General features: G+C 36.9%; 1 protein-coding gene across 4 annotated transcripts; it reads left to right on the top strand.

The window, feature by feature from the left end:
- Nucleotides 1-10021: 10021 nt before the first annotated feature.
- LOC128920409 (uncharacterized) lies at nucleotides 10022-14902 on the top strand. 4 transcript variants are annotated; one of them, XR_008470459.1, is made up of 5 exons: nucleotides 10022-10870; nucleotides 12837-12914; nucleotides 12979-13229; nucleotides 13301-13454; nucleotides 13531-14902. XR_008470459.1 is itself a non-coding variant. In XM_054227617.1 (4 exons), exons 2-4 carry the CDS (start codon nucleotides 12851-12853, stop codon nucleotides 13376-13378), a joined length of 393 nt encoding a protein of 130 aa, XP_054083592.1. In that variant the 5' UTR covers nucleotides 10022-10870; nucleotides 12837-12850; the 3' UTR covers nucleotides 13379-14902. The 4 variants fall into 4 exon arrangements, 1 of the variants encoding a protein (XP_054083592.1); XR_008470458.1 differs by having other exon boundaries at nucleotides 10022-12914; XM_054227617.1 differs by having other exon boundaries at nucleotides 13301-14902.

The raw sequence follows: 14902 nt of genomic DNA, 5'->3' as shown, positions 1-14902 counted from the left end.
CGGTATTACTGAAACGCTATTAAATTATATAATATTACAAAAGAAACGGTAGTGAAATATATTATTAAGTTTGTTTATATTGTATAATAAAGTGTACGTATATTTTCAGCAAAAATGCCTAAAGTTAGGAAGTGTGTGGTTGGATACGAGGGCGGACAGCATTTTTTCAACTTTCCCTGTGAGGAAAAGGATGAAGACAGGTTGGTCCAATTTGAACATAATTAATAGTTTTAATTTAAAATTTTAATTAATTAATATTCGAATATTAATATAATTAAATAATATATAAATCAAATTTAAATTGTAATGAAATAATATAGTAGTATAATATAAAAAAAGTATTTTTCTAGCATTGAAATAGTAATGGAAATGGTGAAATACTAATTTAATTAATAATAATATTTTAAAAATAGATATTAAGTTTTACACGTAGTATGACCATTGAAGTATTTGTATGTAGTATGAAGGAAACGTTTAATAGTGTTCGGATTGTAAAAATGTAATTAAAATTTTAGATGTTAATTATTGTAATTTGAATAGAAATAATATTTTTACTTAATTAAAAAAGATGAAAAAGTAGATAAAAGCTAATTTTTTTTAAATATATATAAGATTATATTTGTAAGTTGTAGGGCTTTTTTCTTTTTTACTTTTTAAATTAGATATTTAATTTGGCTGAACCGGTTGGGTGTTAGACAAAGTAAAAATAAATATTTGTATGCCTGTGATCGGCACTTCTCTTACCAAATGAAAAATGACAAAAAACTTGGGATAAATTCTGTTCCGGACTCGCATTTACCAAACACATTAGAATCTAGAAATTTTAGTTGCAATTCGTTCGGAGTCCCTTGGGGATTCGAACAATTTATTATCACAAATAACAGAAGAAGCCCAGGAAGAAGTAGGTAATTTTACAGAAATGGGAGTGCAAACAAATTTAACAAATAAAAAGAATTTCTTTATACCGGGATATAGACTTTATGTTACAAATCATCCAGAGGCGCACGGTGGAACAGCAGTATTGGTTAGAAATCGGCTAAACCACCATGCTTTAGAACCGCATGCTACAACGCAGTTACAAGCTACAACAATATCATTGAAAAATCGAGGTTCTGACCTCAATCTGACAGCTATATACTGTCCACCTCGTTTTAAAATTACAGACTGCGAATTTAAAGATTTTTTTGGAACGCCAGGTCCAAGATTTCTAGCAGGTGGTGATTACAATGCAAAACACATGTACTGGGGCTCACGTCTTATTAATCCGAAAGGACGACAGGTGTTCTACACTATTATAAATAAGCACAATAACCTTGATATAATATCTCCTGGTAAGCCGACATACTGGCCCAGTGATAGAAACAAAATACCAGACTTAATAGATTTTTCTGTAGTCAAAAATATAGATAGATCGCTAATAAAAGTAGATACATGTATTGACTTATGTTCTGATCATTCTCCTGTACTTATAAAGTTATGTGAACAGCCCATGATAGTTGAGCCAAAAGTATCTCTAACATCTTTTAAAACTAACTGGTTGAAATATAGAAAATATATCAGTAGCCATATTAATATCGATTTAAAAATAAGTACAGGAAGAGATATTAATGAAAGCATAATGGAATTCAATGATGTAATAACTAATGCAGCTGTCTTGGCAACACCTAAAAGAAACGTTAAGGTTTTTAGAAACATCTCTAATATTGAAATAGAAAAGCTTGTAAATGAGAAAAGGCAAGCCAGACGTGAATGGCAGTTAAGTCGTTAAACGCGATGAAGAATACAATACTGAAAATTATATAAAGCACCTGTGTCCAAATTCAGGCAAGAAAAACTCTCTTTGGAAAGCCCAAAAGTCTTTTAAGCCACCAGTAGATTCCAACATGCCTATAAGACAGTCAAATGGTAATTGGGCGCGTAGTAATGAGGAAAAGGCAAATTGCTTTGCAAATCACCTAGAAAAGGTATTTCAACCCAATGGTCCAAAAAACAATTTTAAGTTGCCAACTTTGCCCAATATCGCAAACGAGTCAAGCGTGTCTATTAGGACGTCTACTTATGAAATTACCAAGATCCTAAAAGAGCTAAATCCGAAAAAGTCTTCAGGACACGATAATATTACTCCAAAAATGTTAATTGAGTTGCCAAATATTGCTATATCAGTGCTCTCTTTGCTCTTTAATGCAATTCTTGGTTTCGGGTACTATCCAATTTCGTGAAAAAGTCGCAGATCATCATGATAGATAAACCTGGAAAAGACTTAACACAACCGTCTTCCTACAGACCAATAAGTCTCTTACCCTGTCTTTCCAAAATATTCGAAAAAGTTTTACTATCAAAAATGTCTCCTTTCCTCCACGAAAATAATATAATACCAACCCACCAATTCGGGTTTCGTGCTGAACATGGCACAGTAGAGCAAGTGAATAGAATTACAAACGAAATCAGGAAGGCATTCGAGCACAGAGAGTACTGTTCAGCTATTTTTCTCGATGTAGCTCAGGCGTTCGATAAGGTCTGGCATGAAGGCCTGTTATGGAAAATCCAAAACGTTTTACTTTACGATTTGCATAAAACATTGGAGTCATATTTAAGAAATAGGAAATTTACAGTTAAAGTAGCAGATTTCATATTAGAAGAACGAGCAATAAGGGCCGGTGTACCTCAGGGCAGTGTATTAGGCCCTACTCTGTACATAATATATACAGCAGACATTCAAATAACTAATAACGTAATGACATCAACTTTTGCGGATGACACAGCCCTAATAAGCCGTAACAAATGCCCCATAAGAACATCAAGAGTATTAGAGGAGCACTTAACTTGTGTCGAAGAATGGCTAGCCAACTGGCGTATAAATATTAATGAGCAAAAATGCAAGCATGTTACGTTCTCGCTAAGATCGGAAACATGCCGGACAGTTAAAATAAACAATGTGCTAGTACCCCAAGCGAATGAAGTAACTTATCTTGGGATTAACCTGGATCGAAGGCTCACGTGGCGGAAACATATAGCGAGTAAAATAACATGCATGAAGTTAAGAGCAGCCAATTTAAATTGGCTTTTAAACAAAAATTCTAAACTTAGCCTAGACAACAAAGTCCAGTTATACAATGCAATCATAAAACCGATTTGGATGTATGGCATTCAACTGTGGGGTACGACCTGTGCAACCAACATTGATATAATTCAGAGATTCCAATCTAAAATGCTTAGAACAATCACGGGTTCACCATGGTACATGCGTAACGAAAATATCCATAAAGATCTTGATATTCCTACAGTAAAGAAGGAGATAGAGGACAGTAGAAAGAAATATATTTCTAAACTTCGTGAACATCCAAACCCTTTGGCTAATGCTTTGGTACATTCCTGCAATCAAACACGTTTAAAAAGGAGAGATCGGCCAGCCTATTAGAGAGCACCGTTCTACCAAAACAGCTCAACCACATTCCTGAGCTTTTTTAGTTGTAAATAGATTAAAGATTTTATTACTTATTGTTAGGCTTTAAACAAAGCAGATTCAATAAATAAAGAAATATGTATAAAAAAAAAAAAAATTAAGCTCAGGAGCTCATAGGGAACAAAAATTGATGCAGGAAAATTCTAAGTTAAAAAATGAATTAGAAGAAAAAGAAAGGAGAATGACATATTTAAAATATCAGTTAGAAGATTTGTCTAGGAAATATAAGCTATTAGATGAAGAATTTAAAAAAAGAGTTGAGGGTTTTGATGCGATAGGCCACTTTTGCGATAATTTTCCTCCACAAATGGACGCCATAGTGCGCAATAGTACGAAAAACTTTAATAGAAATCCCAACTGTCGTAGATACGACAGCTATTTTCAAACACTGGCTTTAGGTGTATACTTCCTTTCCCCTCTAGCTTATAGACACCTTAAGACATCCTTAGGTTTCCGGATGAGAGAACTCTTGACGAGTTTGTTTCGGAATGGCCTCGTTATCCAGCAGTAGTATTAGGTGTTTAGAGTTAAGAAGTCGGGACTTTAGTGAGGACCAAAATTCGTGTCGATTTTGTGTGACGAAATGGCACTTAAGAGTCATATGCAATACCTGCCCAAGTATGATAAAATTGTAGGAGTAGAGGATTATGGCGACGAAAATCGCACTAATAGAATAGGAAATAGTGCAATGACTCTAATGGTCCAAGATATTGGTGGAACGCCTTGGTCTCATCCCTTGTCTTTTTTCATTAATTTTCTTAATTTAGCTAGAGTATTAGGAGTTTCAATAGAGCATTCATACTTTGAGGTAAATGGCAAAGAGGTATTTTTTTAATAACTGCCCCCACCTTTTGAAAAATACGAGAAATTGTCTCGAAATTTTAAAAATAAATTGTCTTTCAAATCTCTTCCGATAAGTTGGTCCGATATAGTGCACTTTTATAATAAAGACTCCCAAAATCCAATTCGTTGTGCACCGAATCAAACTTTCCGATGCTCATATTTCCCTTAACAATTTTCAAAAAATGAGTGTCAAACTTTCAGGTCAAGTTTTCTGTGACACAGTCGCTTCCGGAATGTTATCCGTTTATAGTTCCGGTCGTTTAACATGTCCCTCCCCTAGTTTTTGTAAAACGGCAGAATATAATTTATTTAATAGGTTTTTTGATTTATTTAATAGTAGTAATTTTGAAGCTATTTTGCCTAGTAAGAAAGTTTTTTCGGCAACACCCGAACAAATTCAGTTTTTAGATGAGGCTGTTAAACTTTTAAAGACGGTTATACGCTAGACAGACGACAGAGTTAACTCGGATTAACTGCGGTTTTAATCAGTTCCAATTTTGTGGGTGACAGACGGCAGCAAAGCGAGTTATAAACTCCCATAACAGCTGATTGGCAAAAATATTTCCATTTTGGTGAAATAAAATTGGATAGAAAGCAATTATTGCGGTTGTTAGCCGCTCAAATAGTACAAAATCACTAATTACTAAAAAAATATGCATAAATACGTAATTATTAGAACATCCATTTAAAAAGCGGCCATGTTTAACAATGTTGCCAACGAAAATGCCAAATTTTGAGGATTAAATGGGAGTTAGCAAACGGAGTTAACTGAGATAACTCTCGAATTAACCCCGATTAAAGCAGTTAACCCGAATTAACAACGCCGTCTGTCAGGGGTATTAGGGATGACACCGGGGCTGATATAACTTCCTCCTTCAATTACCTTATGGGTTGGATCCTTAATATAAATAGTTTGAAACGGTTGTGGCGATTCTTGTTACTCTCAGGTTTCCAACATCTACAAACGAGACGGCTTTGTCAAGACAATTTAGAAAATTATTTTGGACAGATAAGGAGAGGCGGTGGTCGATGTGTAAGGATAACACCTCACATGTTTTGTAATTTGTTCAGGAAGTCATGGGGATTGAGTTATGCTAATATAGTGACCAACGGAAACTGTGAACCGTTAACACATTACGAAAGCTTTTCTCCTACTATTTCTAATAATTTAATAGAAAGTGTGTGTAATGACCGTTTAGTGCAGGACTTGTCGTGGCAAGAGTTCCAAGGACTTCCACGACCTGAACATTCGTTCAACCGAATAGGGTTAGAAAGTTCTTCAGAAGTAGATGATGTTGAGGTTGATTTTTTGAAAGAAAATGCATTTGCATATTTTAGCGGCTATTTATATTTAAAAATATTTAACAACCCTTACAATACTTATATATATATATATTTGGCGTAGGAACCGCTTTAAGCGATTATAGCCGAATCCACCAGAGCGCGCCACTCATTCCTCCTTTTTGCTTTTTGGCGCCAACTGGAAACACCAAGTGAAGCCAGGTCATTTTGCACTTGGTCTTTCCACCGGAGTGGAGGTCGTCCTCTTCCGCGGCTTCCTCCAGCGGGTACTGCATCGAATACTTTCAGAGCTGGAGTGTTTTCTTCCATCCGTACAACATGACCTAGCCAGGTAGCCGCTGTCTTTTTATTCGCTGAACTATGTCAATGTCGTCGTATAAATCGTACAGCTCATCGTTCCATCGTCTGCGGTATTCGCCGTTGCCAATGTTTAGAGGACCATAAATCTTGCGCAAAACCTTTCTCTCGAAAACCCCAAGAGTCGTCTCATCGGATGTTGTCATCGTCCACGCTTCAGCGCCATACATCAGGACGGGAATAATGAGCGACTTATAGAGTTTGATTTTGGTTCGTCGAGAGAGGACTTTACTTTTCAATTGCCTACTCAGTCCAAAGTAGCACCTGTTGGCAAGAGTGATTCTGCGTTGTTGGTGTTGTTAATGCTGGTTCCCAGATAAACGAAATTATCTACAACTTCAAAGTTATGACTGTCAACAGTGACGTGGGAGCCAAGACGCGAGTGCGCTGACTGTTTGTTTGATGACAGGAGATATTTCGTCTTGTCCTCATTCAACACCAGACCCATACGCTTCGCTTCTTTATCTAGTCTGGAAAACGCAGAACAAACGGCGCGGTTGTTGCTTCCGATGATATCAATATCATCGGCATACGCCAGGAGCTGTACACTCTTGTAGAAGATTGTACCCTCTCTATTTAGTTCTGCAGCTCGTATTATTTTTTCCAGCAATAGATTGAAGAAGTCGCACGATAGTGAGTCACCCTGTCTGAAGCCTCGTTTGGTATCGAACGGCTCGGAGAGGTCCTTCCCGATCCTGACGGAGCTTTTGGTGTTGCTCAACGTCAGCTTACATAGCCGTATTAGTTTTGCAGGGATACCAAATTCAGACATCGCGGCATAAAGGCAGCTCCTTTTCGTGTTATCGAAGGCAGCTTTAAAATCGATAAAAAGATGGTGAGTATTGATTCTTCTCTCTCGGGTCTTTTCCAAGATTTGGCGCATGGTGAATATCTGGTCCATTGTGGATTTTCCAGGTCTAAAGCCACACTGATAAGGTCCAATCAGTTCGTTGACGGTGGGCTTTAGTCTTTCACACAATACGCTCGACAGAACCTTATACGCGATGTTAAGGAGGCTTATCCCACGGTAATTGGCGCAAATTGTGGGGTCTCCCTTCTTATGGATTGGGCAGAGCACACTAAGATTCCAATCGTCAGGCATGCTTTCTTCCGACCATATTCTACAAAGAAGCTGATGCATGTACCTTATCAGTTCTTCGCCGCCGTATTTGTATAGCTCGGCCGGTAATCCATCGGCCCCCGCCGCTATGTTGCTCTTCAAGCGGGTAATTGCTATTCGAATTTCTTCATGGTCGGGTAATGGAACATCTATTCCATCGTCATCGATTGGGGAATCGGGTTCGCCATCTCCTGGTGTTGTACTTTCACTGCCATTGAGCAGGTCGAAAAAGTGTTCCCTCCATAATCTCAGTGTGCTCTGGACATCCGTTACCAGATTACCTTCTCGGTCCCTACATGATAATGCTCCGGCCTTGAAACCTTCTGTTAATCGCCTCATCTTTTCATAAAATTTTCGAGCATTACCCATGTCGGCCAGCTTTTCAAGCTTTTCATACTCACGCATTTCGGCATCTTTCTTTTTACATCTGCAAATGCGTCTCGCTTCCCTCTTCAGTTCTCGATATCTATCCCACCCCGAACGTGTTGTGGTCGATCGCAACGTTGCGAGGTAGGCAGTCTGTTTTCTCTCCACTGCGGAACGACAATTCTCATCGTACCAACTGGTTTTTTGGCGTTGCCGGAGACCAATTGTTTCGGCTGCAGCGGTATGCAATGAGTTTGAGATGCCGTTCCACATCTCCCTTATATCGAGATGCTGATGAGTGCTCTCAGAGAGCAGAAGTGCAAGTCGAGTAGAAAATCGTTTGGCTGTCGGTTGTGATTGCAGCTTTTCGACGTCGAACCTTCCTTGTGTTTGTTGACGGGCGTTCTTTGCTGCACAGAGGCGAGTGCGTATCTTTGCTGCTACTAGATAATGGTCCGAGTCAATGTTTGGTCCTCGGAGCGTACGCACGTCTAAAACACTGGAGACATGTCTTCCGTCTATCACAACGTGATCGATTTGATTGCGCGTGTTTCGATCAGGGGACAGCCACGTTGCTTGATGAATTTTTTTATGCTGGAATCTGGTACTACAGACAACCATATTTCGGGCCCCAGCGAAGTCGATCAGCCTCAGGCCGTTTGGCGATGTTTCGTCATGGAGGCTGAATTTTCCGACTGTTGTGCCAAAGACACCTTCTTTACTCACCCTGGCGTTAAAATCGCCAAGCACGATTTTGACATCGTGGCGGGGGCAGCGCTCATAGGTGCGTTCTAGGCGCTTATAGAAAGCATCTTTGGTCACATCGTCCTTCTCTTCCGTTGGGGCGTGGGCGCAAATCAGCGATATGTTGAAGAACCTCGCTTTGATGCGGATTGTGGCAAGACGTTCATCCACCGGGGTGAATGCCAGGACTCGGCGACGTAGTCTCTCTCCCACCACAAATCCAACACCGAATTTGCGCTCCTTTATATGGCCGCTGTAGTAGATGTCACAAGGACCCACCTTCTTCCGTCCTTGTCCCGTCCATCGCACTTCTTGGACGGTGGTGATGTCAGCCTTTAGTTGTATGAGGACATCAACCAGCTGGGCAGGGGCACCTTCCCAATTAAGAGTCCGGACATTCCAGGTGCATGCCCTCAAATCATGATCCTTATTACGTTTGCAGGGGTCGTCATCAAAAGGGGGGTTTCTCATCCGAGGCTCGGTGTTTGTTTTCATTGGGGAGATTTTTTTATGTGGTGGGTCCCAAGCCCTACGCACAACCGCACAAGCGGGCTTCGCCTTCTCACTTTAGCTCGCCTCCAAACGGATGTCTGTTAGCTACCCAGGGGATACTTGGTCTAAAACCGGAAGTCGTGAGCTGCTTGAGTCATATGCAAAAGAATCGTTCCTGGCCACTCCCAAGTGAATGGCAATCAGAAACTTTCCTCACTTGCGTGAACTTCTACATATGACCCCATCCCCCCATACTTAGGAGATGAAATTTCTCCCGAATACCTCTTCACACAAGAAAGGCAAACAGACAGGTGCAATTTGATTAAGCCGCCTCAGGGATTTTTGAATTATTTAAAAGAAATAGAGGTAATTTTTATAAGAGAATTCGAGAGCACTTGTCACAGGACAGGTGTAGGGCAATTATTATTTGATAAAATGAAACATGCCCCTACACATGTTGTAATAATAGCGACAGTAACACTATACTAGCCTTATATATTAGAAATGGAATACTTTTTACTCTAAAATTTTTCAACAGGGGCCTTAGCATGCCTCATTTTAAAAAAGAATTTTTTGTGTTTCACATATGTAGGTTTTTGTTATGATTTATAAATATATTTTCGAGACCTTTTTTTTGTTTCCTAGTTTTTCTTCGGCTTCTGTGTAAATATAACTGGATTCTGACAAATTTCAGGCGTTTTTGCCATTGTTTATTTATTTGTAAATATGGAAAAAATAGTATTTAAGAATTTTTGTAATGTTTTAAATTGGAATTTTGTTTACGTTTACATTATATTATTGAGAAATATTTGATTATAATACATTTCTCATAAAATTGTGATATTTTACAATTAATTGTTTTGCTTTATTGTTATTTATATTTTATAATAAATTGTTTTGCTTTATTGTTATTTATATTTTATAATAAATTGTTATTTATTTTTTATATTTTATAATGAAATGTATTTATTTTATATCATTTTTTTTTTTGTGATATTTTATTATGAATCGTTTTGTTTTTGTTTTATATGTTATATAATTGCCTTATTTATTGATTTTTAATATGTATATAGTTATATGGGTGATATAGGCCTACTGGGGAACCGAACACCCAAAAATAACATCGGTAAAGGTCCAGACCCAATGCTGGCTGGCTTTACTTGCTTTCGTTGACTTTGCGTACTTTGAATGCTTGTATGACAAAATGAGCACTTTGAACGCTTTCAAAATAATGTCACAATCACTGAATTTTAACACACTTATTTTTTGTAAATCAAAAAGTCAATCAAAACTTGGTAATAGTTTCATGTTAAATGTTATATTATTATAAACTCTTTGTAAATTTCATACATATATCAAATATTTAAAATATTCTCCATTTTAACTATTTGTATTGGCGAACGCATATGTGATAAATATTTGCGTGTCAATGTATCATCAAAAAAAATACTGAAATTGGTACATTTCGCCCAAACTGGTAACTCTAGTTACAATATCAAATGTCAAAAGCCCCAGAAGCGCTGGCAAATAGAGCATAGATCTATTCGTAACTTCAAGCGCTTGAAGCAAAGCTTCATTTGGTCTCTTTTCATATGCTCTAGTATAGTTCTATTCAGTGTTGACAGTTCTCACAGCAAAGCAAGTAAAGCCAGTCAGCATTGGGTCTGGACCTTAACGCGTAATTGCATACCTCAGTAGTAGTGTGGAAACTGCAAAACACCCAAAATTGATTTCTAAAATACCCAATCTGATTTCTTCGGTAGTGGCATCACTGCCAAATGTTATAAAAACTGTGGATTTTGACAGCGCTCTCACAAAACAAAGAGTTTCGTATCATGTCATCCCAGCGGGATAATGGTTCACCGCTTACATTTTTCTTTGAAGAATACTTCGAAGAAAATTCGATGTTGAATTCTTCGATACCTGGTAATGTATAAAAGTAAGCTATGCGGAACTTCGCTTACATTTTTCTTGAAGAATATTTCGATGAAAATTCTATGTAGAATTCTTCGATACAAGGTAATGCATAAAAGTAAGCTATACGGCTAAATTCTACTGTGTTCATATTTACAAATCAAGGAAGTACATGAAAAACGACAAATACAAATTGATGGAATAAAATTTATAAGTAAATTTTTTCATTATTTCGTCAAATCATCAAGCAAAAAGTTGGTCGTGATCAGGTGAGCTACTATTTTAATTAAAAATTTTGTTTATTTTTTTGTGTTTAAACTTAGAATAAAAAATAAAAGAATGTTCTCACAAAGACATATGAGAAGACTTATTAAAAATGAAGAAAGTGAATTTTACGGAATGGCTGAAAATGATTCTGAAGAGAATGCGGTGAATTGTAGTGAATTTTACGAAATGACTGAAGATGATTCTGAAGAGGATGCGGTGAATTGTAGCTTTGACAATATTGATGCTGAAGTCGAATTTTTTGAAAAAGAAGAAAGTTCACAAAAAACGAACTGTGACAAATTAATTGAAAAATTGAAAATGTGGACTGCGCGTCATAAAGTCACAAGGAACTGCTTCGATGATTTGTTAAAAATATTGCAGTCGGAGAATATTTCTGTACCAACATCTTCGAAAGGAATTTTACGGCAAGCGACCTGCAGATTGAGAACTGTTGCGCCAGGAAATTATTTGCACATAGGCCTAGAAAAGCAACTAAGGAGTATCGCGATAACGTTGAGTCACGTTGATAAATTTGAAATCGATATCGTTATTGACGGCTTACCTTTGTACAAAAGCTCAAATGTAAGCTTGTGGCCTATATTGGCAAAATTGCATCCAAAAAGAAATACGAAGGTGATGTTGATTGGTGTTTTTGAAGGCAAACAGAAACCGGCAGACGTGAATAACTATTTACACGATTTTGCTTATGAACTAAAAACTTTAACGCAATACGGAATGGAAGTCAATGGCAGAAGAATCAAAGTGAAAGTGCGATGCTTTATTTGCGATGCCCCAGCAAGAGCATTTATCTGCCAAACAGTAGGTCACAACTCTTTTCAAGGATGCAGCAAGTGCACACAAGTGGGTAAAAAAATAAACCATACAATAACTTACAGTACATTGACGGAAAATCTTCGAACTGACGATGACTTTGCTGCAAGAAATAGCGTGGGCCATCATAAAAAAATGGAAAAATCGTGTCTCGAAGAAATAGGTGTGGGAATGGTCTCCGCTTTTCCTGTTGAACCAATGCACCTTTTAGATCTTGGAGTTGTAAGAAAAGTGCTAAAATGTCTAATTAATGGTCCGAATGTAGGATATCAGTTGACAAAGCAGCAGAAAAATATGCTGTCGAAAACTTTGATTTCGTACATACCTTACATACCCAATGAATTTGCTCGAAAACCACGAAGCTTAGATGAAATTGCAAGATGGAAAGCAATAGAGTTCCGACAGTTTGTACTTTACACGGGAATGGTTGCTTTGAAAGACATTGTATCTGACAGTATTTATTATCATTTTTCTTTGTTGCACTGTGCATATGCATTGCTTTCGTCACAAAAAACCTATGAAAACAATTTAGAAGAAATAAAGCAAATGCTTAATTACTTCGTGCACCTTTTCCCAACCTTTTATGGAGAAGAAAAAGCAAGTTACAATGTACATTCAGTGCTGCATTTGGTGGACTCCGTTAAATCGTGCGGTTTTCTGAATTCATTATCAGCATATGCATTCGAAAATTTTTTGCAAACCCTAAAGCGGTTCGTTAAAAGACCCCGAGAAACATTACAACAAATAAATAACAGATACCAATACGAAAACGTGTTTACAAAAGACAGATATCTGGGTCCAAAAGTCAATAGATGTGGGAAGGTTATTCGATTTTATGGAAATGACTTTAATATCAGCGATAAATTACCGGATAATTTTTGCTACGTTAAACCGGGAGTGGCAATACAAATTATAAGATTATCGAAGAAAGATGATTCCATGCATATAAGGAAAAGTTTTGAAAAACTGCTGCAATCTATTTACGGAACCATTGAAATCGATGATAGATTTGGGCGTTTTCATAGCTGACATTGACACCGAAGAAGCGGAGCAAATCTATGATGTCCAACTTATTTTATACAAATTAATGTGTCTGCCTTACGATAATCAATTTGTATTTCTACCGATTATTCACAGCAAGGGCCTATAAGATGAGTTACCACGGGCTGAAGCCTTTTAGCGTGAAATCGGTTGCGGAAAATTACAAAAACGAAAGTAAGTTCTTTTAATACGAAAAGTAGATATTTCACAACGTTATACGTTTAATTTATGTTTTCAGATTCTTGTCCATGCAAAATCGCCAGTCTGGAAAAAAAAATTGATGAAATGCAACAACATATTGAGAAATTGACGAAACACGTTGACACCACAAATGAGCTGTTGAGAAAATTAACCACCGTGCAGTCAGCAAATAATGCCCTCATAAATGCAATGAGTTGCAGGCGCAAATCTACTAATAAATTTCCATTAAAAACTGATGCAGCATTAAAAGAACTTGACAAAGAATTGGAAGGTAACAAGGAAAAACATGTGAGTTTTTTTAAAAATACTACACTTCAGTGTCACATTTTAATTCAAAAATCAACATTTTTTTATTGCAGATGCCTATAATACAAGACCTGCTAGGTCACAATGCAATTGAAAAATCACTGCATAAAATTATAGCAGTTGAATTGTAGCTGGAATACAATTACTTTGGTGTGAAGGGTAAAAAATCTTTGAAGGAATTTACGCACTTTAATGCGTTACTATTTGGTAAGTTTTTCGTATTTTTAACATTGAAGGACATAGCTTCAAATTTATAAACATACTCTTTCAACTTTTTTTGTAGAATGTGTGAAAGTTGAAGGTTTCACCGAGTCGGAGTATATACACCAAATTCAAAAAAGTATCAAACTCGCCAAAGACCGTTTCTTCAAGTCTCGTTGCTTGGATAAAAAACGAAAAGAGGCTCAGCCACAAAATTAAAAGCAGCATACCAATTCGAACAAAAAGGAACGAGAAAGGATCTCGCGCACCTTTTTTCATTACGACGTCGTTCGACCAACATCTCCGCTTTCGCAGCATCCCGGTTCTTTCCGCTAGTTACCCGCATATAGTTATATATATTTAACGTTTTTTAAAACCTGCTGTTTTCAACCTTTGATCATTTTATATATACTATATATATGTGTATTTAACGTTTTTAAACTATTTCAATTTGTAATAATTCAGTTCAGTTAAACGCATTTTGTTATAACAATTTTTAAGTGCATTTCGCAAAAAATAAAACCTTTATAACGATTGTATCGAATTTAACTGTGGCATGGTGGAATTCTTTGTTAACTATGGCATCAAAGAATTCTTCGTTAACTATGGCATCGAAGAATTCATCGTTAACTGTGGCATCGAAGAATTCATCGTTAACTGTGGCATCGAAGAACTCTTCATTTACTTTGGCATCAAAGAACTCTTCGTCCCTATGGTAAGCGAAAGGGGTGATCTGTTACTTTTCGTAGGACATCGCCTTGTTAATTTTCATCGGTCGGAGTAAGCGAAACAATCATGCTACATCGTTTACCTTGCTCGCTTACCAATGTCTACCATATCCCGCTGGGATCTTTTACTTTACTGCCGTAAATTAACGTCTCGAACAAAGAACTTAGAACATACAATAGAAAACTTATGGATTGTTTACATTATTTTTCATAATTTTACACACCACCGAGGCGTACTTGGGTTGTGTGCTATGCTTTTTTTGCTACAATTGAGGTAATTAGGGTGTTGTACTAACATTTAATCTTCACAAAAATGTTAATGTCTGATGAACAACACTTAAATAAATAATGTTACGAACGATATGGCAGCATCATTAACGTAATCCTAATTAGTTACGTTTTTTCCTAATTACTTACGTATGTCCTAATTACATACGCGCTTATTGCTATCGTGGCGAATTTTGATTGGTCGATTTGGAGAAACGGGGGCAATCAGAAGATCAGTTAGCAAAGAAGGAATAAATAGGCAAAAGCGGGAGCCGTTGCTAACAGATCGGCATTATCGCATTAGAGGGTAGAGTGTAAAGTAAATTTTTTAATTCTCAGAACTAATTGTTAATTAATTTAAATTAAAATAATAAATTAATATAAATTAATTCAAAACTAGCGTTTTAGTTCGAATTGCAAAAAATTCTTTATATTTTTTTACATCTTAAAAAATTTACT

This window comes from Zeugodacus cucurbitae, chromosome 3 (genome assembly GCF_028554725.1).
Source record: "Zeugodacus cucurbitae isolate PBARC_wt_2022May chromosome 3, idZeuCucr1.2, whole genome shotgun sequence".
NCBI classification, from domain to species: Eukaryota; Metazoa; Arthropoda; class Insecta; order Diptera; family Tephritidae; genus Zeugodacus; species Zeugodacus cucurbitae.
The sequence above is the reverse complement of the archived record's forward strand: the minus strand, read 5'-3'. Positions and strand labels throughout refer to the sequence as shown.

What these genes read in the sequence shown, in the direction of transcription:
- LOC128920409 (XM_054227617.1), top strand. Translation starts at nt 12,851, where the DNA reads ATGAGTTACCACGGGCTGAAGCCTTTTAGCGTGAAATCGGTTGCGGAA. An exon ending in GGAAAATTACAAAAACGAAA is followed by an intron (nt 12,915 to 12,978) that starts GTAAGTTCTTTT and finishes TTATGTTTTCAG; the next exon opens with ATTCTTGTCCATGCAAAATC. An exon ending in AAGGTAACAAGGAAAAACAT is followed by an intron (nt 13,230 to 13,300) that starts GTGAGTTTTTTT and finishes TTTTTATTGCAG; the next exon opens with ATGCCTATAATACAAGACCT.